Source organism: Camellia sinensis, chromosome 2 (genome assembly GCF_055761805.1).
Source record: "Camellia sinensis isolate YWXY chromosome 2, ASM5576180v1, whole genome shotgun sequence".
NCBI lineage: Eukaryota > Viridiplantae > Streptophyta > Magnoliopsida > Ericales > Theaceae > Camellia > Camellia sinensis.
Genome location: NC_138962.1, coordinates 178,027,109 through 178,053,322, shown reverse-complemented (window position 1 = coordinate 178,053,322; position 26,214 = coordinate 178,027,109). Strand labels below are relative to the sequence as shown.

At 38.1% G+C, this 26,214-nt stretch overlaps 1 protein-coding gene across 2 annotated transcripts; it reads left to right on the top strand.

Annotated features, from left to right (window-relative positions):
• Positions 1 to 4,474: 4,474 nt before the first annotated feature.
• On the top strand, positions 4,475 to 21,741 carry LOC114259958 (putative threonine aspartase). 2 transcript variants are annotated; one of them, XM_082916264.1, is made up of 5 exons: positions 4,475 to 4,753; positions 5,191 to 5,272; positions 5,428 to 5,557; positions 6,789 to 6,937; positions 21,566 to 21,741. In XM_082916264.1, exons 1-5 carry the CDS (start codon positions 4,608 to 4,610, stop codon positions 21,623 to 21,625), a joined length of 567 nt encoding a protein of 188 aa, XP_082772390.1. In that variant the 5' UTR covers positions 4,475 to 4,607; the 3' UTR covers positions 21,626 to 21,741. The 2 variants fall into 2 exon arrangements, with proteins under 2 accessions (XP_082772390.1, XP_082772389.1); XM_082916263.1 differs by lacking the exon at positions 21,566 to 21,741 and adding an exon at positions 14,827 to 15,093.
• Positions 21,742 to 26,214: the final 4,473 nt, after the last annotated feature.

Genomic DNA, 26,214 nt, shown 5'->3' with positions numbered 1-26,214 from the left:
GCCCCCCGCATACTCCAGGCGCTAAAGAGTATGTTTAACGCCAACAAGGGGTTATGGAGACTCGAACTCAAACCTTGAGCGAGGGATTCTAAGGTGTTATCTACTGAACCAACCCCCTGTTTGGTAGAATCAGATAATTGGCTAACAGAAATAAGACTGAGTGAGAGGTGAGGCACATAAAATACAGGAGAAAGAGACAAACGAGAAGAGGAAATAGAACCAATAGTGTACAAGCATAGAAGAAGGGGAGAGATGCAACAGGGGTCATATGATGTGAACAACCAGAATAAAAAATCCACGAAGTGTGGATATTACTTGAAGAAGATAAACCAGACAAACCTAACTGAGTGGTAGTGATAACGGAGGCCTGGGACGAAAGATTTGGATTGGCCACCATGAAAGATTGCTCAAACATAGACTACATATTAGAAGACGGACCATTCTCAGAAATTGGTGCAGAAAAGGCGGCAGATGAGTGAGATCTTGAAGATTTCGGCTTAGAGGACGGTGGACTAGACGAATGACCCTTGGGCTGCAAAAGTTTAGGACAAGCATGTTTCCAATAGCCTTTCTGATGACGGAAGCTGCATTCATCCATGGAAACCCGAGGTTTAGGCTTACCGGTAACCTGAAATAAAGAAGATGGTGGGGTAGGCTAGAGCGGAAGAGTGGCAAAAACTGTCTGGGAAGCAGGAGCACCATGAGCCACCTTGAATTGAGTTTCTTCCACCATAAGCTCACGGACAGCACTATCCATAAAAGGCAAGGGGGACCGATGAAGAATAGCTCTCTGAAGTGTCTCAAATTGATCACAAAGTGCCATACGAAATTGAATAAGACGCTGCTTCTACCGATACTTAGTATAACTGTCAAGTAATAGCAAATATGATGGTTCCGTTAAAGCAAGCTAATCCCAATAAGTAGTCATCTCATTGTAGAACTCCTAAATGGACTTATCTTTCTGACTAGTGCTGCGAATAGACATCTCAAGTTCATACTGTTTTGCAAAATTAGGCTCAAGGTACATAGTTTTCAAATAGTCCAAAACTTGTTTAGAAATAGAATACTTGGAAAAATTCATGCCAATGGTAGTTTGAATTGAATTATGAAACCAAGTAAGAATTTGAGCATTTTCCTTATCCCATTTAGCAACATCGGTCTTAATTTCTTTGGATTCTGTAGGTCTAATAGTCACACAAATAACATAGTTTCACATGCCTTTACCTATTATAAAATTTTTCATTACATGAGACCAATAAGAGTAATTGGTACCATCCAACTTAGTGGTGATACCTTGCAGTTTATCATCAGTTATATTGCTATAATTAAATAGCACAATAAAATCAAAGTAGATTGAAAAAAAACCACTAAGAGAGAGAACCACAAATATAATAACCACTAAGAGAGAGAACCAATCACCCACAAATATCAATAAGAGAGAACCAAGTCAAAGAAGAGAGAGAGAGAGTGAACCTGAAACCAGAAGCAGAGAGAAACCGAGGCTAAGAGATTGAGCCAAAAGTCGAATTCGAAGTCAATTTCAGAGTTTGGAGTGAAATCTAGTGGCAAGGTCAAACCTTACTTTGATCGCATGAACCAAAGGGAGAGACAGAGAGATCATCAACCAGATTTACATAGGGGAATCGATCGAACCAGACAGAGAGAGCTTCGATCGAACCAGATGAACCAGTTGAGGGGTCAAAACAGGTTAAAGAGCATTCGGCTGTGTGAGACACGCAACCTAGGTTTTGGACTGAAGCAGAGACCAGAACTAGCTACCAGGAGGAGTAAAGTGCTTCGAAGTGTGAAGAAGAAAATAGAGAACCCCAACAAAGCCTTGCAAAGAGAGAGAAAGGGCTATGACGGCCTTGCGAAGAGAGAAAAGGGACTACGATGGTCGATGATGGCCTGCGACATGTATTCTAGCGTCTGGATTGTGGCTCTAATACCATGATAACAGAGAAGAAGAATATTGTATAGTGACTACTGAATTAATCAACCAAAAGGGCTGAGTACAAATATATAATCTAAATAGAATAAAACCCTAATAACCTAAATGACTAAACTACCCTTAATGAATAATATAAAATACTAATTCACAGTTGTTATATCAATTCTAATACCAAACATAAAGAATATTAAAGTTAGTTATGTGGTTGTTTTGTGATTTTGTTTTTGAATACACACCCTTTAATGCACTTGTTTGTTTGCTATGTTTTAGGGTCCTGGTGGGTGTATAGATGCTGTTTCAACTGCAATACAAGTCTTGGAGGTATGCTGCTTGTTTCTTTGTGTGTGTGTGTGTGTGTGTGTGTGTGTGTGTGTGTGAGAGAGAGAGAGAGAGAGAGAGAGAGAGAGAGCCTGTGTATAATAGATTTTGCGTGTTTATGTTGCCATGCTGTACTTTATTTAAGGCATTAAAGATTTACTTTGTGTTGGATGTTGATTGTCTTGAGTAAGTTACAATGTTGAATCTATAGAAATTTGGAGCATGCAAATAATCGTTAGTGGTGGAAAATAGAACTTTTCATTCTAAATGAACTAGAAGGATGTCATGCACTATGGGCATGAACTTATCTCATCGTATGATTTTTGAAATTTATTTTTTAATGAATTATTGCAACTGTCTTCATTGATTTATATTTTTAAAAATTCTTACACAAATGAATTAATCAATTCCCTTTGTACTTTTTTGGAAATAAAAAAAATATAACATGTCTTTGGAAGTAGGCTTTACCGAATGGGATGTTGCTTTAATATAACAATATAGATTAGAATAAGGGTTAAGAGGATTTTCTGGATGCTGCTCAGCAATTTCCATATTGCTAGATTTGCTTTACAATGCAGGCATAGGTTCACTAAAAGAAATTTTTTAAAATCACTCATATTTTGAAGCTAGAAAAAATTATGGATCTTAATGAACCTTTAAACTTAAGAGACTTTGAAAAACAAAAGCTACTCTATATTTATTTTCAAAGCAACTTTTAATTTGAAAAAAATAAATTAGTTTCTCTTCATCAACCACAACCCCAGGCTATGCCTCGTAACTACATTGTGTTTGGCAATGGTTCATCTGCACATCAATGATCCTTACTGCTTTTTTACTTCAAGAACAATCCACCCTTAGAAAACAATAAAAGGAAAGCACAAATTAGAACAAAAATTGACTTGATTTTCCTGTCTTGGCTATTTGTTTTTCACGATCTTTTGTCTATGTCCAAATCAATAGAGGATGATATGTTGCTGTAGGGTTGCTTCTGAATCTCTGTTGGAATTATATGCCTCTAAGGTCCTTTTCTTCCTCTTCCTTTTCAAAGTATTGTATTTAGACTTCAGAGTTGTCTTATAGTGATTATTTATTGTTGTATTATCTTGTCTGCTAGACAAAAATGTTTACCCAAGTCATCCTGAGCTTAGCATGAATCAAGATTGCTGCTTCATTAATGCTGCTGTCCCTGTTAGAATCTCTTATTGCTACTGTATTGGTGACTTAATGCAGTCAACAAGTAGTTGTGTGGAGTTGACATTAAAATTGAATGGCCCCTAGAGCTCACATGAAGATTGCATAATGAAGGCTCATCATAATACCACTTTGATTGGCAGATAACAGTTGAGCAACCATGATCAAGATGACATACTAGAAATAAGATTTGATTTTGGAAGCAGCCTATAACTGAGACATTTCTTATTTGATGAGATGCATAGAGCCCAAAATACTTTATACATTTTTTGGTGGGGAGAGTGGGTTGGGTTTGTGGATGGGACTTTTAAATGCTCTACTTGTGCAACAACGCAACCAAGCCAATCTTCTGCATGTCACTTGCTTGGAAACTAATCTGTTTTAAAGCTACAAAGCTGAAAAGTAATAGTAGTGGGTGGTACGAAGAGTTCTTTATTTTCTTTTGTATGGGATGCTTACATGCAACTTGGATTACGTGGAAAAAAGTAAGAAATTTTACAACGTGGACTCTAAATTCATGTCAATAGTTAACTGAAATTCATGGATTGTTCTTTTCTTTAGTATTTTGTGAAATTTTTGGTCTTATATATGGTAGATGGAATTACACATTTGAAACTACAAGATAGTTCAATGACATTTTAGCTGTGCAATAATTGGTTTGGATGAACATAAGCTAGTGGGACATGGGCTGTCTGGGATCGTTGGATTGGTTCAAACTTAAGGGGACCAATACAATGCCCTAGGGGGATGGTTGGGCTTTGATGTTGTAGGGTTGTTGGATGTGTTAGATATGGCCCTAGAACATTCCTCCTATCTGTTTGATGTGGAAAGAGCCATTTCATGCTGTGGAAATTTTTTGATAGTGTTTCTCTTCTGAATTCTGTCTAGCTATTTTGAATTTCATTATTGATGAAGTTTGTTTCTTTAAAGGATGATCCAAGCACAAATGCTGGGTGTGGCTAAATTTGACTGAAGATGGTCATGTGGAATGTGATGCCAGTATCATGGATGGTGATTCTGGGGCATTTCGGGCTGTTGGAGTGGTGCCAGGTATTCCTGAAGTATAATTAATGGAAACCATACTCTAAATAAGTAAATAAGTTTTTATGTTGTGAGCTGCAATTTCTTCTATTCTTTGGCTTTGATAATGTTATGGAGCTTTCATTTTCTTTTTATGCTCTTCATTTCTGTGAAGTTAATAATCAGCAGGTGTCTGGAATGGTATCCAATTGCTACTTTGTTGGCCAAGGAACAAATGTTGGGGTCAACACTGCTGGGTCGAATACCTCCCATGTATGATTACACCTTTGTTTATCTTTGAATTTTGATATACAAATTACCTCTTTCTGGCAACATTATCACAGTAATTATTTATTTCTTTTGATTGTATATCTCATGTCCATGAGTTGGGAGTTGCGGATTTTTCATTGGGAATTATGAGTAGTGCAACATTATTTTGTTAGAGATGTTATGTAATGCATACTATGTGCGAATAGTGAATATGAATCTGCCTTCTACACATGTTTAGTACTTGTAAAACTCAAATCAAGTGAAACCATGAAGGGTAATGGGTGAAATTAGTTACAGTGATTTGGTCTTTAATTCAAAATCTGAAAGAAATGATTTATTGAGGAGATAAATTAGTTTCTTACTTCAACATCATGTCAAATTGGATTTTTGTTCTCCCTCAGATTTTTGTTTTCTTATGAGGCATTTTTTTGTGTTTCTAGCTTCTTGGTTGGTGAAGGTGCATGTGTGTGGGCAAAATCCAAGGGTATTCCTTTGCCGGCAAGTATACCAGAGGCTGATGAGGTAAACTCTCTTAGTTTTCTGCCATATCTGTCTAAATTTCCATTTCCCTATATATCAATATTTTTTCTTGAATACGTTGGTCTTAAATTTCTTTAGTAATCTGTTCTTTATTCTTGAATTAGTTATCATACTTGCTGTGTATCTTTTGGAAACAGTGGCTGGTTACAGAGAGGGCAAAAAGACAGTGGGAAAAATACAAATCAATGCTTGATGATGCAAAAGCCATGAAAGCAGAAATTGATGGAGAACTTTCTTCTAGCACTCGAGCAAATGCTGCTTTATCAGGTACTCCATGCCATTTAGATTTTAAATAGAACATTCCCGTACCTCCCAAAGCTGGCAATAATTAAGTAGTGTACCATAACTGAATATGTCAATTACTTGTTTCATGATAAATATGTTTGAGAGAGGAGGATGTTCATGCTAAATATGTCAATTTCATTTTTTATTTGGTATCCACGACCATAGCTCACTTTACAATTCCCCCCCCCCCCCCCACAAAAAAAAAAAAAAAAAAAACTCGTCACGTTTGACTTTATCCCCTTAAACTAAAATTGTAACACTTAACCCCCTTTATCTATTTTTTTTTTCTTTTCAATTTGGATCTCAATTACGAAAATACCCTTTCAACTATAGGGGTAAGTTATACTTTATCCCCTTCAACTATCACTCAATATCACTCTAACCCCCTCAACTAAAAAATTTTATACTTTCTTTGGTTTTTAAACCCAATTATAGTTTTTGAGTTTTTTGATTTTTGTGGCTTTTTTGGGATCTTTAGTAAAACTTTTTCTTTCATATTTTAGTAAAAAAAAAAAATTAAACTTTTAAATGCACCTAAAAAGTAAAATATTTGTAAGGAAATCTAAAAGAAGTTTACTAAAGACGAAAAAATAAAAAATGGAAAACAAAAAAACTAGTATGTTAATGTATTTTCATCTTTAATGAACTTTTTTTAGATGCATCTAGATTAGATGTTCAAAAAAAAAAGAAAAAGAAAAAGAAAAAAAAAAGAGACTAAAATATGAGGAGTTTCACTGAAGACCAAAAAAAATATGAAAAATAAAAAGCTCAAAAACAATTTTTAAATACTAAACCAAACAAATTGATGATGTTATTTTAGGCATTTGATTTGAGATGTCATGTGCAAATCACATGTCAAATTTTCATTTATCTAAGAAATAAATTGTTTACATTGACACAAATTTGTAAATCAATGTGGCAAATGTAGCATTTTTCAGTTGAAGGGTAAAGTGATATTAGGTGATACTAGTTCAAGAGGATAAAGTGTAATTTATCCCATAGATAAAAGGGTATCTTCATCAAAAAGGTTTAGATTGAAAAAAATTAGTAGCAATTGGTTTGTTTTTGGTATTCACAACTAAATATTTTACCATGATAAGTATGTCAATTACTTTATCTTCTCTCTCTCTCTCTCTCTCTATTTTATGGTTGGGCTGTTTTATTAAAGTTTATTTTGAATTTATGAACGTTTTTGCATGTGTTCCACAAACAGAAGTTCTACCATGTGATCATTTGAAGACATATGGGGATCATGGTCAATTATGTACGTTGAATGTGTCAGAAGATACTATTGGGGATATTTGTGTTGACACTAAAGGACATATAGCATGTGGAGCTTTAAGTGGTGGCATTGCACTGAAGGTGATTATCTGCTTTGTTTTTGTGGCATTTTCTTGTTATATATGCAAAGAGTTTCTATATTATTTGTCTCAATTCCTTAAATTGTATCATTATTTTTCTATTGTTCTTATTTAATAAACCCAAGGGTCTTTCTTGCACATGGGGATGCAAACAAACATAGAGATTTTTTCCCAAAATTGGCTCCGAGATTTTAGGAGTGAATAATGTTACCTAATGCAAAAGAAACTAGTCCACGCCGGCCAATCCTTTTCCTTAGCGGTTGCTCGTTTGAGTAGGAGTCGTCGGTGGACTCGATAGGTCGCCGAAGTCTATTGATTGTGGAAAGGGGAAAGGGGCTTCGGCGGGTTGTGGTTTTCATCGGATTTGAAGTATGTTGGATTGTGAGGAAGCTGAGGGTGGCGTCGCAAGCGCCAAGCAATCTGAAATTCTTGGGTCGTCGAAGTTTAGTAGCATGGGTTTGGGGAGGTAAGAGGAGGGTCCTCGGTGCAAGTCATGGTGATGATTGGACCATGCAGGGAGCAAATTTTCATACCCATGTCGACTTTTAAGGATGGTTAGGAGGGAGTTGCGTTGGTTATGGAAGAATTCAAACTGGGGGATGGGTGGGTGAAATGGTCTAGTGGGATGTATGGAAAGGTGGTTCTGGTGAAGGTTGTACCACCGGTGGGTCAAGTTGACCAGTGTGTCTCTGATGGGGAATTTGTGACACCTAAGTTTTGAGATGGGGTGGTTTCGGGCTGCTGGACAGATACTTGGTGGGTAGGGTAGGAGGGAGAGGTGATAAGGGGGTGGGCTTTGGGGCCATGTGTGATTGGGTAAGACGTTGGTGGAAGATCTCAGGGCAGGTGGAGGTGCGACCGTTAGGGGGCTAGGTGTTCTTGTTTGTTTTTTCGACGTGGTATGAAGTGGAATCGTTGTTATGGCGAAGGTGGATTGTCGATGGGAGTGATCTGAGGTTGGAATGGTGGTCGCCTTTGGCTCTTTGTGCCTCCAATTAGACGCCAACTTCAGAGAAAAGTGTTTGGATTCATTTGAAGCTAAAAAGCACAGACACTTCTAAGAAGGTAACGTATCCGTATCGTGTCTGTGTCGGACACCGACACTTTTTAGACACTCTTAAGGCACGTGTCCAACACTCTTCAAAACATGTCCTATTTTTAAATTTTTTTAAAGGCCCAGACACTCTTTGGACACTTGGAAGACATACGTGCTAATCGCTTAAACACACGTGTCTATCGTTTAGACACGTGAAACTAATTATAAGTTTAAATAAAACAACTTAAGATAATAAAACAAAATCTATATAAATTTATAGGAATTAGTGTTATATTGAATTTTTTTAGGGCAAATTACATATACACCCCTCGAGGTTTGGTTAAATTACAGATACCCCCCTGAGGTTTCGGAAATTACATCCCGCCCCCTGAGGTTTGTATTTTCATAACAATTTACCCCCTGAGGTTTATATTTCATAACAAATTACCCCCTAATTTCTTATGCAAATATAGCATTCAGGGGGGAATTTGTAATTTCTCAAACCTCAGGGGGGTATTTGTAATTTAGCCAAACCTCGAGGGGTGTATATGTAATTTGCCCTTTTTTTTTATTATTATCTTTGAGTGATATATTTATATATATAGCATATAATAAATATATAAAATTATATATTTCATGCGTGTGCCCCACATTCGTGTCCTGCATTTTTTGAAAATTCACATGTCGACGTGTCTATGTTGTATTCGTGTCGTGTCACGTGTCCATGTTCGTGTCCATGCTTCTTAGGTTTGGTGGGCTTACCTTTACATCTTTGTCGCGAAGAGGTGTGTCGTGATGTTAGCAATTGGTGTGGAGGCTGACTAGTCCTCAGTTGATTTGGGCTGTGTTCGATTGAGAATTCGGAACCCTGAATCTACACAACCACAAATTTTTGTCCAGTGGGGTTCGTGGGAGTTCTCTTCTAGTGTGGATGGAGGTAGGTCCATCAATGGTTCATGTTTTCTCTCCGGAAGGGTTGTGTGATGGTGCGGGGTTGGAATTGGTAGGTCATGATTTGGGAAGATTTGATTAGAGTAAGTCGCATAATTTAGGGGTGGAGGATTATCTGCAAAGATTTGGGAGGACTTTTAAGAGTGAGGGCTAATGGGGTCGGTCAATCCTTGTGAGACCCAATTGGAGGACTAAGGGAGATGGTTCACTGGGTCAATTTAAGGCCCAAAAAGTTATGCGCCAAGATGTGGGCAAACAGACTGGGGCTAATAAAGAGGTGGGGGAGAGTTGGGCCATGGGATCAACTTGTTAGGCCAGAGGAGTTACGTTGGTAGGCTAAGGTCTAATGGGTTGGGTCAATCCAACCTAGATGCGTCAAAGCAAAGCAATCTAGATGTGAATCTTGTTTCAACATCGAAGTGCGACGGAAGTGGGCTATGACAGTCGACTGATCGAGTGGTAGGGTCATTGTCTAAGTTGCATGAGCATTCGGGACTTGCAAGGAGGACGTTGTCGAACTTTCGACAGGCTGATTATGTTGTGGATGTGGATTTATCATCGTGTAGTGGGTTGCCGATGATAGAGGAGCTTTTTTGGGATACGTCGGCTTGCTGTGATGGGCGCACGGAAGTGGAGGGGGATGACGACGTTCGTTGGGCAAATAAGGCAGACGAGATGGCCATGGTGGTTCAGCCAGAGGCAGTGTCTGTTGAGACGAATATGGTGGATAAGGTGGACACTGATGAAGAGCCTGCAATAGATGTGGACTTTCAAGGAACTGATCCTCTGCAACCAGAGGAGGTATTAGCCTGGGTGCTATCCCGTATTAATGAGGTTGGTCAATATTTGGGTGTTTCCTTTGAGGGTCGTGAAGTTGAGGCTTTAAAATTATTTTCTACAATAGAGGAATCCTGGAGAGAGGGTGTTCCTTAGGAAAGGAGGCGCGAACTAGAGGACAAAAATGAAAGAATACTAGGGAGTTGTGTAAATTAGAATGCTCTATAAATTATGATCGGGACAAAAGAAGGGTGGGGAGCGGTGTTAGAAAGAGCCGAGGAGATCAAATGATGTTGCTATGGAGCTGAAAATTGTCATGGAATGTGCATGGGTTGAATGATAGGAGGAAAAGGGTCTTGGTTCGGTCTTTGCTAAGAAGTGTCAGGGCGGATGTGGTGTGTCTTCAGGAAGCAAAGATGGAATACATGGGGGAGGGGGAGTTCGTTAAGGAGCTTTGGGGGGGCCACTTTGTGGATTGGACTTTCTTACCGGCGTCGGGGTGGCAGAGGGTGTTTTTCTGCATTGGGATCGGTGAGTGGTAGAGAAGGAGGATGTGGAGTAGGGGGCTTTCTCGTTATCGTGTTTGTTGCTATGTTGCAGATGATTATCGACAGGCCTTTACCAGGGTCTATGGTTCCCGTGAGAGTTTTGGAATGAGCTACTTTTTGGGAGGAGTTACAATGCATTGCTTTTTGCTAGGGGGTTCCTTGGTGTGTGGTTGGTGACTTCAATGTGGTGTGGTGTATGGAGGAGAAGCAGGGAGCGAGCTCAGTGTTAGGATCTACGTGGGCTTTTTCTTTGTTTATTGATGAGATGGAATTGGTGGATTTGCCGCTTTAGGGGGGGTGGATATACTTAGCCTGGGGGCAAAGCGATGTCCCGTTTCGTTAGGTTTTTGGTTATTGGAGATTGAGAGGAGCATTTCTCATAGGTGACACAATTGAGGTTGCATCGTCCTGTTTCGGATCATTGGCTAGTTCTATTGGATAGTGGGGGGATTAGGAGTGCATCAATGCTATTTTGTTTGGAGAATGTGACTTTTTTCTGAAGGTTTTAGGGAAGGAGTGCGGGGGTGGTGAGGCAGTTATAGTGTGCTTGGGGATCCCAATTGTCGCCTAGGTTAGAAATTAAAGCTTCTCAAGTCTGATTTGAGGCAGTGAATACGGAGGTGTTTGGACAGTTGGAGACTTAAAAGGCAAATATTTTACCAGTTATGCAGTAGGGGTGAGCATGGTCCGGATTGGACCAGATTGGGATAAAACCAGGACCAATCCGTTATTTACGGTTCCTAAAAAATTGGAACCAATCCAATCCGTTTAAATCATGGAACCAATCCGAACCAATCCATTTAAATACGGATTGGATCGGTTTAGGACCACGGATTCACATAATTAAATAACAAAAATATATATATAACACTTGAATTTCATAAAAATATAAACATAGCGCTATATTAGTTCCATAATAGCAACATGTTTTTCTATAATAACGACATACTGTTCTAGAATTTAAACAACCATAAGAAAACTGGTTTCACCATAAGTATTTAGACCATTGCAAATTAAAACTTAAAACTAACAAACAAAAGTAATAAAAGAAGATATTATACGATTTTAGGTTTGAGTTTAGATTTTACATAGAATAAGAAAAGATACTATGGGGGAGGATGTATAATAAAAATATAGACTATTTGTATACGGTCCGGATCGGTTCCAATCCGGAACCGTGGGATTCAATCTGGAACCAATCCGTGAACTACGGATTTTTAATTATTCAATCCGGAACCGAACCACGGATTCAAAAAACCAATCCAAACCTATCGGATTGGACTGGACTGGATCGGATTACGGATTTCACGGATTCCTTGCTCAGCCCTAGCAGGGATGGGAGGAGAGGGAGGAAGCAGGGATATTGTTTAAAGAGAATGTGGTTCGTCGGGAGGTGGCTTGTAAGGAATTTATGCAGGTAGCTCGTATGGAGGAGATTAGCTATCGATAGAAATCGAGATGCTTGTGGTTGAAGGATAGGGATCGAAATACGAGATTTTTTCATCGTATGGCTAATGCGCATTGGCGGGTGAATCAAATAGGGAGATTGCGGGTGAATGAGGTAGAGTTATCATCTTCGAAGGAGATTAGGGGGGCCATAGTGGATTTCTATGAGCATTTATTTCGGGCTGATAAGGAAGCTTGGAGGCGGAGGTTGGATGGGGTCTATTTTGATGCGATCTCATAGGTTGATGGCTCTTTGCTGGAGAGATCGTTTACGGAAGAAAAGGTGTTTTAGGCGCTACGGAGTATGGTTGGGTATAAGTCGCCTGGGCCAGACGGTTCTCTATTGCCTTCTTCCAGCACTGTTAGGGAGTGGTAAAGGAAGATGTGATGGCCATGTTTGACCAGTTCCATCGGATGGGACAGTTTGAGAGGAGCTTGAATGCCGTTTTTATTGCGCATTAATTCCAAAGAAGTGTGGGGCGGAGGATATCGGTGACTTTCGGCGCATCAGTCTGTTGGGTAGTGTATATAAATTGTTGGCCAAGTTGTTGGCGTATCGGCTTCGAGGGGTGCTGGAGGGGGTGATCTCTGATTCTCAAAATGCTTTTGTGGGTGGTAGGCAAATTTTGGATGCAGTTTTGGTAGCCAATGAGAGTGTGGATTCAAGATTGAGGCAAAGAAATGAGGGGATTATTTGCAAACTAGCTATTGAGTAGGCATATGATAATGTTAATTGGGAGTTCCTATTGTATGTGATGGAGATGATGGGTTTTGGGGTTACTTGGAGGCTGTGGATACATTTTTGTATATCCATGGTGCGGATGTCGATATTGGTTAATGGTTCCCCAGCAAGATTTTTTCCTACGTACAGAGGTTTGCGGCAGGGCGATCCTTTGTCCCTGATGTTATTCCTACTGGTAATGGAGGCTCTGGGACATTTGTTGTCGAGGGCGGTTCATGGAGGCTTGTTGCAGGGCTTCGAAGTGGGTTCTAGATCTACCTCATTGGTTGTATCCCATCTTTTTTATGTAGACGATGCACTTATATTTTGTAATGCTGGTGCTGATCAAATTGGCCATCTTCGGTGTGTGCTATGGTGTTTTGAGGCAGTGTCAGGTCTTTGGGTTAATCTTTTAAAGTCTAAATTGATTCCAATCGGAGAAGTGACACGGCTGCAAGTCTTCGCAGCAATTTTGGGGTGCAAGGTGGCATCTTTGTTGATTTTATATCTTGGTCTACCTTTGGAGCCTCTTTCAAGGCCTGAGGGGTGTGGGATGGGATAGTGGATTGTGTGCAGCGGCAACTGGCAGGATGGAAACGGCAATATTTATCTGAAGGAGGGAGGGTTACTTCGATCAAGAGTGTTTTGTCAAGTATCCCTATTTATTTTATGTTGTTTCATATGATTTTGGTGGCAGTTGCGAAGCAAATTGAGAAGTTGCATCGGGACTTTTTATGGGGGGATGAGGGAGAGGGTTCTCACTCTCATTTGGTGGCTTGGGATTGAGTTTGTCGGCCAAAGGAGAAAGGGGGTTTGGGGGTTCGGTAGCTGGTTATGTTTAATCTTGTTTTGTTGGGTAAGTTGTTGTGGCGCTTTGTGGGGGAGAGGGAACATTTATGCCATAAGATGGTTGTGGCGAAGTTTGGCTTGGGGAAAGAGGGGTGGTGTTCAGGTAGGGTGGGGCAGTCTCATAGTCGTGATGTTTGGAAGGGAATTTGGTTGCGTTAGGAGGAGTTTTGGAGTAGGGTTAGGTTGAAGGTATGGGTGGTGGATAGAGTTCGTTTCTAGCATCATAGGTGGTGTGATGATAACCTTTTTGGAGCAGTTGTTTCCTTTGATTTTTGGGATTGCATAAGATTGCGAGCTTTTGGTGGGCGCAGTGTGGACTTGATAGGGACAGGTGGTGGTTTGGAATGTGCGGTTGCGTCGAGATGTTCAGGATTGGGAGGGGGTGCAAACTGGGGGTGTAGGTGAGGATTCTATGGTTTGGGTTTGCCCGAGCTTCAAGTGGCTCTTTTCCATGTCATTGTATTATGGTGCACTTGTTCACGATGACGCGGGTTTATTCCCTTGGAAGTGTATTTGGTTGTCAGGCACGCCATCCAAGGTAGCTTTCTTTGTATGGACAGCAACTTGAGGATGTATCTTGACGATTGATAATTTAATTCGGCGTGGGCATATCTTGGCAAATTGGTGTTGTTTGTGTTGTGGTGATTCTGAGTCGGTGGAGCAACTTGCTTGTTCATTTTCTAGTTACTTCTCGGCTTTGGATGATCATTGTTGTGACTTTTGGTTTGGTTTAGGTGCAGCTAGGTTCTGTGTTGGCAGTTCTGCAAAGTTGGGCTGGGGGCAGGGTTGGGAGGAGGCGTCGAAAGGCATGGATGACTGCTTCTCATTGTTTAATGTGACTTATTTGGTTGGAGCGTAAAATGCATGTTTTCCAAGGGGTGTCTCATTCGATTCCTTGGTTGGAAAGAAGGTTGCTCACAGTGTTATATAATTGGGTTACAGGTTTGGTAGATCCGGATGTTTTGACTTTTGTAAATTTTGTAGAGGATTTGATATCTTAGCTTTTCTCCTTAGGGGTCTGAATTTTTGTATTCCTTGCATCATATTGATACTTTTCTAATAAAGTTTGTTTATTTATCAAAAAAAATAAAAATAAAAAATTAACCTAAGTATGGCAATGGTGGTTGAATTGGTGTACTATGGGAGGAGTTGACTGGTGGCCATTGACGGTTTGGTGTACGAAGTTGTGTGTGTGTGAAAAAGAGAGAGGGAGATTCAGAGGCTTTGATTTAAAAAAAAAAATAAAAAATCAGTTCCTTTGTGACATTTTGTCCTCCTAAGTTCCCAACAACCACGCGAAAGAAATGCTTTTCTTTGTAGTGAATGAAACCTTGAAGTGGTTATTGGGTAGCCAGCTTATTTGATGAAGTTAACCAAGTTTTTAATGGCTTATTTGGCATCATTTTTTGTTTTCAATGCTTTTCTGGCTTGTCTTTTATTTAGATTTGATGCCTCTGTCGATCACAATTCACATTTAAAAGTTGAAATTTGCATGACATCATTTCTAAAATGGATCATTATTCGGCTAAACTTGAAATTTATTCTTCAAATATTTTTAACAGATAAGTGGACGTGTGGGATTAGTAGCAATTTGTGGCTCCGGTTGTTGGGCATCCTCAAAAGGTCCGTTTGGGGCTCCATTTATAGTTGGTTGTTGCGTTAGTGGTGCTGGAGAGTATTTAATGAAAGGATTTACTGCTCAAGAGTGTTGTGTCTCATCATCACTGTATGTATCCTTGTTCAAAAATGTTATTTTATTTTATTTTGGGAAGTATAACTAACAGAATAAAAAATTTAAAAAAAAAACAAAAAGAAAATTGTGTCTTAGAAACGTGCAATTTTAATTTATCTTTTACTACAAGGAACATTATATTTTCTTGGTATGAGGCTAGTTTAATACCGGGATATTTTTGTAAAGGTCTTCATGTTTTTTTGATTTTTGTTTTGTTTAGTGCTTTCTTCTATATGTTCAGTTTTCATTATTTATTTTTTTGTTAAACCAACAAGAATCATTTTCCTTTTTTGATTCATAGGAATAAGTTAAAGCATAGAGTTTACAAACAGAGCAGTCCTGGGATAGTTCAATCTCTTCCAGAATTAGCATTCACCATATCAGTGATAAGAACATATCAGTGATAAGAACAAAGAGAAGAGAGCTAAGTGGATTCTCTAGATACACTAGATGTTCTTGTTGATTAACTCCAATGTTGGCCAATACATCAGCACTGTGGTTGCCTTCCCTGGGGATATGCTGGATAGAACACTCGCACCTGCTGATAAGGAACTTAGCATCCTCAACAATGGCTCGATAAGGTGAAGTATTGGCCGCACCTTCTCTGAGCATTTCCATGGCATTCTGAGAGTCAATTTCAATGGTGATGTTGGACAACCCTTTTTGCATAATGATGGTCAATCCTCTGTAGATGCCCCAAATTTCTGCTTCCAGGCTAGTGCAATGGCCTAGGTAACCATGGTAGCCCCATACCCAGGAGCCGACTTTATCTTTTAGTAGTCCACCATAGCCTGATTGCCCTGGATCTCCTTTGGAGCAGCCATCAACGTTGAGTTTGAGTTTTCCTGCAATGTGACAAGGCCATTTAGTTAGTGCTGGATTTGTATAATTTGGATTCAAGAAGTTCTGGAATGCTTGCTGAGTTTCCTCTACTTGCTCTAGAATGAGCTTGACACTGACAGACGGGGGTTGGGTGTGGTTCTCAAAAACAACTCTGTTTCTCTCCTTCTACATGCTCCAAAGTGCTGCTATGAAGATTAGGGGCCATTGCACTCCATTGAATTGCACTTTACTTTTAAGGTTAGCTTTGATCCAATCCTGAAGGGGAGTAGTTATACAGTTTTGCCACCAATTGGAGTCCCTCAGAAGTAACCATATTGTTTTTGCTTTAGGGCAACCTCTGAGTAGATGGAGGATGTCTTCCCTACTGATCTGGCATCTGGGACAAATTGTTAGTCAATGAAAGATTTCTGATAAGCCTCTTGTGGTTGGTTAGGAGTTTATCTTGCACAGCCAGCCACAAGAAGCTTTTGATTTTTGGGGGAGCTTTTAACTTCCACAGCCACTGCCAATCTTCACCATTGTCATCTTGCCCTGATATGGCTTGATAGGCTGCTGCAGTGGAGTAGTTTCCAGTAGTAGAGCCCTTCCATAATGGACCATCTATGAAAGTCACATACCTGGGCCTGTATATATTGAGAATTTCTTCCTTGTCTTGTTGAGAGATGACATCTTCAATTGTAGACAGATCTCATTTTCCTTCATCATCAAGAATAGAGCTGACTTTCACTCTATTATCAATATGAGGGTCCTGGTATTTGTTGCAAAGAGGCTGTGATCCACACCACCAGTCAGTCCATAAGGAGATGTCTTCCCCTGTACCCACATTCCGCTTGATATTTTTATCTAGTACATCTCTGTTCTTGATAATGCTTTTCCAAGTGTGGGAGGCTCTTCTTTTGGTTGGCCAACTAGATATAGAATGTTTTCTGAGGTATTTGGATTTAAGAACTTTGCACCAAAGATCCTCATCATTACTAATTAACTTCCAACCCAATTTAGAAATGAAAGTTGAATTTTGCTCTCTAGCTTTTCTTATACCAAGCCCCCCATGTTTCTTGTTTTTACACACTTGGTTCCAGTTAACAAGATGAATTTTCCTGGCACCTTCAAAACAGCCCCACAGGAAGTTTCTATTCAGTTTATCTATGTGTTCACACACTTGCCTGGGGGATTTCCATGGTTTGCATGAAGTGGTTAGGGATGGCAGATCTAACAGATTTAACCAGGGTAGTTCTACCAGCTAAGAACAGGTTCTTGGCTTTCCATCCAGAAAGTTTTTTGGACATTTTCTCAATGATATCCTTGATGAAATTCTTGTTCATTCTGTAATGGAGAATGGGTGTGCCCAAGTATTTACCTAGGTCATCAGTTAAAGGTATGCCACATTTATGGCTGAGAGGAAGGGCTCCCCTTCTAGAGAGGTTTGGGGAAACAAACATTTTGGATTTATGAAGGTTGATTTTTTGACCAAACATATCACAAAACTCAGAGAGAACTTCCATAATACAGTCACAATTGCTATTATTAGCTTTGGCAAACAAAAAGAGATCATCAGCAAAAAACAAATGGGAAATAGGAGGGCCATCCTTAGCAACCTTAATGCCCTGCCACCTGCCACTATCAGTGTGAATTTTAATCATATTGGAGAGATTTTCCATGCAAAGGACAAAAAGATATGGAGATAGAGGGTCTCCTTGCCTGAGACCTCTGCCCATGGTTATTCTGGGAAGGGTCTTACCATTCCAGAGAATGGAAGAGCAAACAGTAGAAACATAGTTCATAATAAGGGTAATCCAATCAGAATTGAGACCAAATTCTTTAAGGGGATGTTGAATGAAGTCCTAGGAGATCCCATCATAAGCTTTTTCCAGATCAATTTTGATGACCATACCCCCAGACTTGCCTTTCTTGTACCCAAGGGTGTGGATAATCTCTTGGGTGATGATAATATTGTCAATGGTAGTTCTACTAGGTATGAAACTGCTTTGGTTAGGACTAATAAGGTCAGGGAGGAGAGGTCTAATTCTGTTGACAATGATCTTGGTAATAGCCTTATAAGTGACATTGCAAAGGCTAATAGGCCTAAATTGTTTAATGGTCTCAGGGTTGTCAAGTTTAGGTATGAGAACTATCTGGGTTTCATTGATTTCCTGAGGGACCAGTTTATTATGAAAGCAGGTCTTAATGAAATTGCAAAAGGAGGGGCCAACAATGTTCCAATGTTGATGGTAGAAAATAGCTTGAATGCCATCTTTGCCAGGTGCTTTGAAAGCTTTGATGTTTTTGATGGCCTTCCAAATCTTAGAGTTAGAAATAGGGGCTAGGAGCCTATTATTATTTTCAACAGTGAATCTGGTTTGAGCAATATTATTTCAATCCTCTAAAATGGTAGTCTCTTCATATTTGAAAAGGTTGGTAAAATGATCAATGATGTGGGCTTGAAGGTCATTAGTTCCAGCAATCCAGTTACCCTCATCATCTTTAAGGACATTAATTTTAAGTTTCCTTCTTTTATTAAGGGTAGATATATGAAAGAATCTGGTGTTTTTATCCCCCATAGTCAACCATTTGGATCTAGATTTTTGAAACCAGAGAATTTCTTCTTGAAAAAGGGTGTTGTTGAATTGTTTAACCAGGTCCTTTTCTAAAATATGGAGATTGTGGGAAAAGGAAAGAGCTTGGGCTTTTTGGATACCCTCTATGCGAGCGAGAAGGGTTCTTTTTCTCTTGAAAATACTTCCAAAAACCTTTTTATTCTAGATTTTGACATTGTGAGTAAAGGTACCAATGGCTTCTAATAGGTTATTAGACATATTAATCCACGAATTCTGAAAAACATCAATAAAATTAGAGTGACAAAACCAAGCAACTTCACATCTAAAAGGCCTATTTTGAGAGTTAGAGGGGTGCATACCTTGGGTGAAGACCACTAGGGGGGAATGGTCTGAGTATGTGCGAGGTAGAGTCCTTACAGTGCCTTCAAAGAAGAGAGCTTGCCATTGGTCATTGCACATTGCTTTGTCCAGTCGTTCCATTGTGTTGGCCAATCCTTGTCTGTTATTGGTCCAGGTAAGTTGAGGACCTACACTGCCCATGTCAATGAGGTTGCAATTGTTGATTCTGTCTCTGAATCTTTGTGATCTGGTAAAGTTATGGTTGGGGGAGAAGCTCTTTCTTTCACTTAGGTCAGTGAAGTCGTTGAAGTCTCCAGCAACCAACCAAGGTTGGGTCATAGTGTTAGTTGTCCTCTCTAGTTCCTTCCAGAGATTTGTCCCTGGTTGCTGGATTGGGACTAGCATAGACTGTAGAAAAAATCCAATCTTCAGTCCTCCCTGTGGATGGTAGCTTGAATATACTGGCTAGGTACAGAAGAGGTTAGAACATTAGCGTGGTCCGTGTCCCAGAGCATCCAGATTCCTCACATTCTACCTATTGGATCAACCATTGTGGAGGTGGAGAAGCCCAGATTGTTGAAGTTCCCTAGTGAGCTAAATGTAACTTTTGTTTCCATGAGGACCAGAATTTTAGGTTTATGAGTTCTGATGAGTTATCTTAAGTTGCGCTTGAAGGTGTTGTTTCCTGCCCCTTGGCAGTTCCAAATCAATATTTTCATAGAATCCATGGATGGGAAATGTGGTAATGGTTCATAAGCTAGTTTTGTTAGGATGCTTTGAATCCTACGATGATCTTGGTCTACTGACCTCATGGATGCCATCTGAAATGAGTGCACTAGAGGCCCTGGAATGGTGCTCCAACTTGGTTCGATTCTCACCATTATCTGTTCGATCCACCAGACTATGTCTACGCAGTGAATTGCTTCTATACCTGGTTCTAGTAAAAGGCTCAACGTATTGCCCTCCATCTTGTGCACCAAACTCTGTGGTAGTGGTATTTTTCTGATCTCCATGGTAGGTTTCGTTGGTTGTTTGCTGTGGCGCGAGTCTCCATCTTTCAAGGATGCTTGAAGGTTTGTGGTAAGGATGTGTGGAGGGTTTAGGGGAGTACTTGTGTTGATGGGGTGTGGTAGGGGTGTGTTAATGCTATCATCAAGGAGCTCCTCCATCGGGATTTTTGAGGATTGCAAATCTACTTGCAAAGGAGTAGGCTTGACAGGTTGGATAGGTACACTATCAGGAATAAGGGGGTCTTTATCCTAGTTGTTTGTATCTTTGGGATGTGAGATGACAGATGAGTGGGCTTGTAGTTCAGGTGCTACAATCTGCGAAGATGTTACTAGGTCTTTAGATGGGCTTGGATTGTTTTGACTGTGAGTGGTGGGTTTATAGGTTGGGTTGGACTTATAGGCCTCTTTCTCTTGGCCTGATCTTGTAGTTTTTTTTACCTCTAGTATGGGCCTCCTCCTGTTGGCTAGTGTTACCTAACTCTGCATATTTGTTGGAGTTCGGGCTGGCCTCATGATGTTGAACTTTCTCATAGGCCGTTGGGCGCCGGTTCTTTTTTAATACAAGCATCCAAGGCCCAAAAGCTTTGTCCCCTTCCTCTGACCCAATCTGGTGCGGGTTACCGTTGTCCACGGAAAGAGATGTTTGGGAGGTCTCAGCAACTGTTTGTGGGTCTCTTGTCGGCGGTGAGCTAGAGGTCTGGGTCACCTGTTTTGTTCGGTGTGCTACCTTGAATCTACAGAGCTCCTTGCGGTGATCTACCCTGCCACAATGAAAACAAAATGAATGAATGGATTCATACTCAATATTGTAACTTTTCTTACCTAAAATGAATCTGGGAGACAGTGGTTTTCTCAGGTCCACTTCAATGCAAGCTCTTGCAAATCGCCCTCTTGTGGCCATGGCAATGGTGAGATCAATCTTCAGAGATTTCCGTAATTGCCTGGCGATGGTGTATAAAATTTTTTCTTGAAAATATTCAATCGGAAGCTCTGGAAACCTAACCCAAACAGCTGTGGTGGTTTCAAAGGCTTCAGATGCCTTGAAGTCAGGCTCCCATTTGCATATTGTAAGATAATGGTCCATGATTACCCAAGGACCTCCTGAGTACACCATGACACAGTGCTCTTGAGATGAGAACTTAAATAAAAAATAGTTGTTGCCCAGATTAATTGCATTGAAATCATCTTGTAGCCTCCAGAGTGTTTTGACTCTAGAACAGAGCATGCTATATCTAATAGTCTTCCCAAGTGATCTGATGAGCAGTGCATTGGCCCAAGGTTGTCGGATTTGTTGCAATAATTTTTTTGGGAGGGCGATTTGGGGTATCCCATCTTCCCTCTGTGAATGATGTCCATCTTGGATGTCTGTGTCTCTATCCTCATCTTTCTCAGTATTGATGATGTCTTCAAGCTCATCAAAGTAGAAGTCTTCGTTTCTGGGTGTAGTGAGGGCATCCTTGAACGATTTAACCTTTGGCCCCTCAACTGGTGTAGCCATCATCTTAGGGCTAGATGTGTGAGGTGGGGGGTGAGAGATTTTGCGGAGGGGAAACCTCCTCAGTGGTTTCCATCTATTCCTTCCCCATTGAATCGTTGCTTTTGATCTTCTTGGTACTGCAAATTAGATGATCTTCTTCTTCTTGAGATTTTTCTTTGGGGTCGAAGACGGTTGTAGATGTTGTGTTCATTCTAGAGAGAAAAACTATGATGATCCTTAACACTGAGAAAATGGTCACAAGTCTCCTAAAATCATTTTCTTTGTTTCCATTTATGTATACCCCCAGCTTGTGAATCTAACATGGTTATTATTTTTGTTGCACAGGTTGCAGGCAGGTCCGGGCTCTGCTTGCATGAAAGTTTTATGCTCTATTATGCAAGATAGTAGCGAACACGGTCCTAATAAAAGTGCCGAAACTCTAGTTGTTCAAGCCGAGGCTCCTATAATAGCGAGAGCTCCCAACCCTCAACCTTAATGGTTTTTTAAAGGAAAAAAACGACTTATTATTTGTTTGTTTCCTATTTAGCTTCCCGAGACTTCACCTAAGTTGAAAGCTATAGAGATTGCATCCGCCTACACTTCTTTGTCTTTTGGAATGGGTTATTTTGGAAGCTCTATGGAGCGGAATAATATTTCAAAACCTTTATTGTTGCATATGAATTTTCTTCTTCAATTGATAAATTTAGATCAGATTTTGAGATCTTAGCGAGTTCAGTCGATCCTTGCAGATGACATTTAATGGTGAATCATCTCATTCTTTTAATGGTGAATCATCTCATTGAGAGTAAACCAATACGTTGTGTATTAATTAGGTGTGAAGTGTTTGTTAACATTTACTATATATAATGATTTCTTGTTTTATAATTGAATACGTATTTTATATAAGAGCATATCATAAACGGACTGCAAGATATTTGCATTTCGTATTTGAACTGTGCATTTCGTATCATTCATAATTGTAATTGTGGCATGCAATAGTTTTTAGTTTGTCCTGTTTGCTTCTTCCTTTTTTTGCTTTTTCGTGTCCATATCATGTTATATTATGTTGGTTTACATTTATCGATTTTTTTGCTGATTACATGAGACGAGACAAGCATGCCGCAACTCAAACCTAATTATGTGTTTAATTTTTTATTTATACGAAACTTATTTGTTTTATTCATCTGTTTTTATGCAGGTCTCAATTCTTAGGATTACAAAACAGCAAAATAAAACCGACATCGACCAGTTTGCCACACGAATTGATGCTAGTGAAAGTATAGGATAAAATATCATGCGCACTAAGATTTTGATAAGAAATTTAAAATTTGAAAGTAAATTAAACTGGTTTATTTATTTTCTTCTTTCAAGTGACTTGTCATGTTTCAAATGGTTAGTAAGGCAAACCTAAAACTTGAAAGATGTTCATTTTTGCTCATGAGAGAGATCAGCACAATTATTTTATGGACCATTCTTTCGCACCATGATAATGGGCTTGTTTGGTGTAGAAAGTTGAAAATGTGTGAAGCTTCTTTCATTGGGCTGGCCAAAACCTTAAGCCTAAGTGAGCTTGCATGGTGGATTGATGAGTGGGCCAAGAGGCTGCCTCTATGGGCTTGTGGCCTGGCCTACAGGCTTAGCCCAAGATTTGAGTCTTTTTTAAAATAATTTTTCTTCACTTTTTTTTTTGTTATAATTTTTCATGGGTTGGGCTGGGCTGAGCTGGGTTTCAAATTTATGGCCCAATCTCACTTGTGTAGGCATGTCCAGAACTTGGGCTTTATTTGAGTAAAAGCCCAATGAGCTTGGGCCAGGTTAGGTTTCAAGTTAAAGGCCCAATTCCAGGCTCTGTCTAACTTGGGTTGGCCTATCGAGGATTTGGCCTTTGTTTGAGTAAAATCCCAATGAGCTTGGGCCAGGTTGGGTTTCAAATTCAAGGCTCAATCTCACTTGGGTTGGCCAGTCCAGGATTTAGGCTTTGTTTAGGTGAAAGCCCAACCAGGTTGGGCAGGGTTGGGTTTCAATTTTGAGGCCCAATTTTTGGCCTAGTCTCTCTTCAATTGACATTTCCAAGATTTGGGCTCGGTTTAGGTAAAAGGCCAACAAGCTTGGGCCAGACTGAGTTTCAAATTCTAGGCTCAATTCTAGGTCCAGTCTCACTTGGGATGGTTCGCTCAGGATTTGGGCCTTGTTTGGGTAAAACCCCAACAAGTTTGGGTTGGACTATGTTTCAAGGAAAAAAAAATTGTATGCCTTCATCTTTCTCATTATTTTTAAAATTGAGCCCTTTGATATTTATTTAGAAATGATATTTATTTGAAAGAAGTGATTTTCAGAAAGAGTATTTATATATATATATGTATCTTTGTGAATTTTTTGGAGAAAAATATTTGTATATGATTGTTTTTGGGTTAATTACAAAAAAAAACTTTGAGGTTTTATGCATTTTTTACTTTAAATCTCAATGTTTTAATTTCGACAAATTAAATCCTAGAGTTTTATCCACATATATATATATATATATATATATATATATATATTTCAAAGAAAGAGACTTACCATATTTTTTTCCCGTCTCTTTTTATTTTTTGTAAATGTTTTTGTGATTACTTTCTAACCCACCATTATTATGTTCACGTTTTACTTTCTTCTTCTCTGTTTATCCTTTTTTTTTCTTTCTTTTTTCTTTTTTTGTATTATTATTATTTTTTTGGTTAATTATATAAAAAAAAAAAAACCCTCAAAGTTTCACATGTTTTTCACATTAAACCTAGTGTTTCAATTTTGACAAATTAAACTCTGAAGTTTTATTCGTATTTCAATGTGTCTCTTCGTCTATCTCCATTTGTGCAAGGTAATGAAGAATAATTTTGGGGTTTAAAGAAAAACGCGTGAAACTTTGTTTCTTTTTTTTTTTTTTTTTTTTGTGTATATATATATAACTTTTTTGGGGTGAATATATATATATATATAACTTATGTTTCTTATTGTAGATGTACATGTACATGTGTGCTTGTATATATAGTGTAATTTTTTTATTCAAATTTTGACTCTTCTAATGATAAAATTTTAATTTCATTCCTAATTTTGATGACTATGTAAGAAGGGCTAGTTGAAATGTAAAAGACACTTATCAATACTCTAATGGATTAAGACATTATTTGACCTAAACTAAATAAGTGCATTTATTTGGGTCAAATCACATCTTTATTTTTTTACATATCTTTTTGTAAAAAATTAAAAAATATATTTATTTTTAGTCATCAAAAATAGTGACAAAATCAAAATTTTACTTCGTCTATCCTACATTGATAGTCCATTTTTTAAAATTCAAACTTTTTAAAGAAATGTAATCATTACGCTTTGAATTCAAATTTTAAATAATTAATTCTAAAGATACCCTTCTATTTTTATTTTTAAATTTTAAAATTTTGACTTTTCAAAGTAGATATATATTTTGGGACAACAAAAAAATGTAATAATGGACCAATAAAATGGAACGAAGGGAGTATCAGTCAAAATTTGAATAAAGAAATTTCACCATATATACAAGCACACATGTACATATACAATAAGATATCTAAGTTATATATATACACACAAAGAAAAATTAAATATTGGGGTTAATTACAAAAAAAAAAAAAACTCCAAGGTTTCACCTGTTATTCACTTTAAACCCCAGTATTTTTCAATTGAAATCCCAAAACGATTCTCCATTACCAACACAAAAGGAGATGGACCGAAGGGGTACATTGAAACATGTATAGAATTTTAAGGTTAAATTTATCGAAATTAAAATACTGAAACTTAAAATGAAAAATGCATAAAATCTTGGGGTTATTTTTGTAATTAACCCTTTTTTTCTATATGCTATTTGATGTTCACAAACATAACATCAATATGGATTATGAAAATAAGTTGGAAATCAATTATAATGGTGGGTCTCACACGGTAAGAAGAAAGTAGTGACAAAGTAATTACCAAAAAAAAAAAAAAATAGTGAAAAAAAGCATTAAGCAAGTCTCTAGCAAATTCTCAATTTTAAAAAAAAAAATTATGTTTTCAGATAATTAACTTTAATATAGGGAGAGCAGTGACAAAGAAATTACTAAAAAAAATAATTTAAAAAAATTGAAAAAAAGCATTAAGCAATGGTGTCTATTTTATACATGGCCCGTAACCTTTCTTTGCAGTTTCTCAATCATTTCTCTACATTTTCACTAGCAAATTCTCAAGTTTGGAAAAAAATATTATATTTTCAGATAATTAACTTTAATAGAGGGAGAGTAGACATAATAGTAGTTAAGATTTTTTTTAAAGTTAATGTAAACAAAAAAAATGCTTGATTATATTTTTATTTTCAATTATGTTGATAAAAAATATTCAATTAATACTAATATTATTCACTTTTTGTGTTGGTATAAATTAAAATTTTAAATTTTAAAATACTTATTTTCGATGAAAAGTTATGTGTATTTTTATCCCCTAAAGTTTAAATTTTGGATATGTTCCTGATTAAATATCCTGTTAAATAATTGGACCTTTTTAGCATTTTTGTTTGGTAAAAAAAGAAAAAGAAAATTAGAACTTGATATGAAAATTTTGTTTAATAAACTATTTTTGATAATTACTTTTGGAAACAATCCTTTTTTATAGTGAAATTAAAAGATTCTTTCAATAAAAAATGCGTAAACATTCACACTTTCTTATTTTGAAAATACAAAATCATTTGATAAAAATTTGTAAATTTTGACACTTCTTTCCACAAAGATTAATAGGAAACTCATCTACAAAAATTCCATAGAGAAAGGAGGGGACAAACATTTGATTCAAAAAAATGAGTAATTGGCATGATATGCTTGTGCGTGTGATATGAGAAAAGCCTCATGCATACCAAACAAACAGCATTACTCATTATAATAAGAAAATAAACATGCACAAATTTTAATCACTAGTTTTTATAGTTTGGTTTTAGTGTCATTTCGATCTTTATA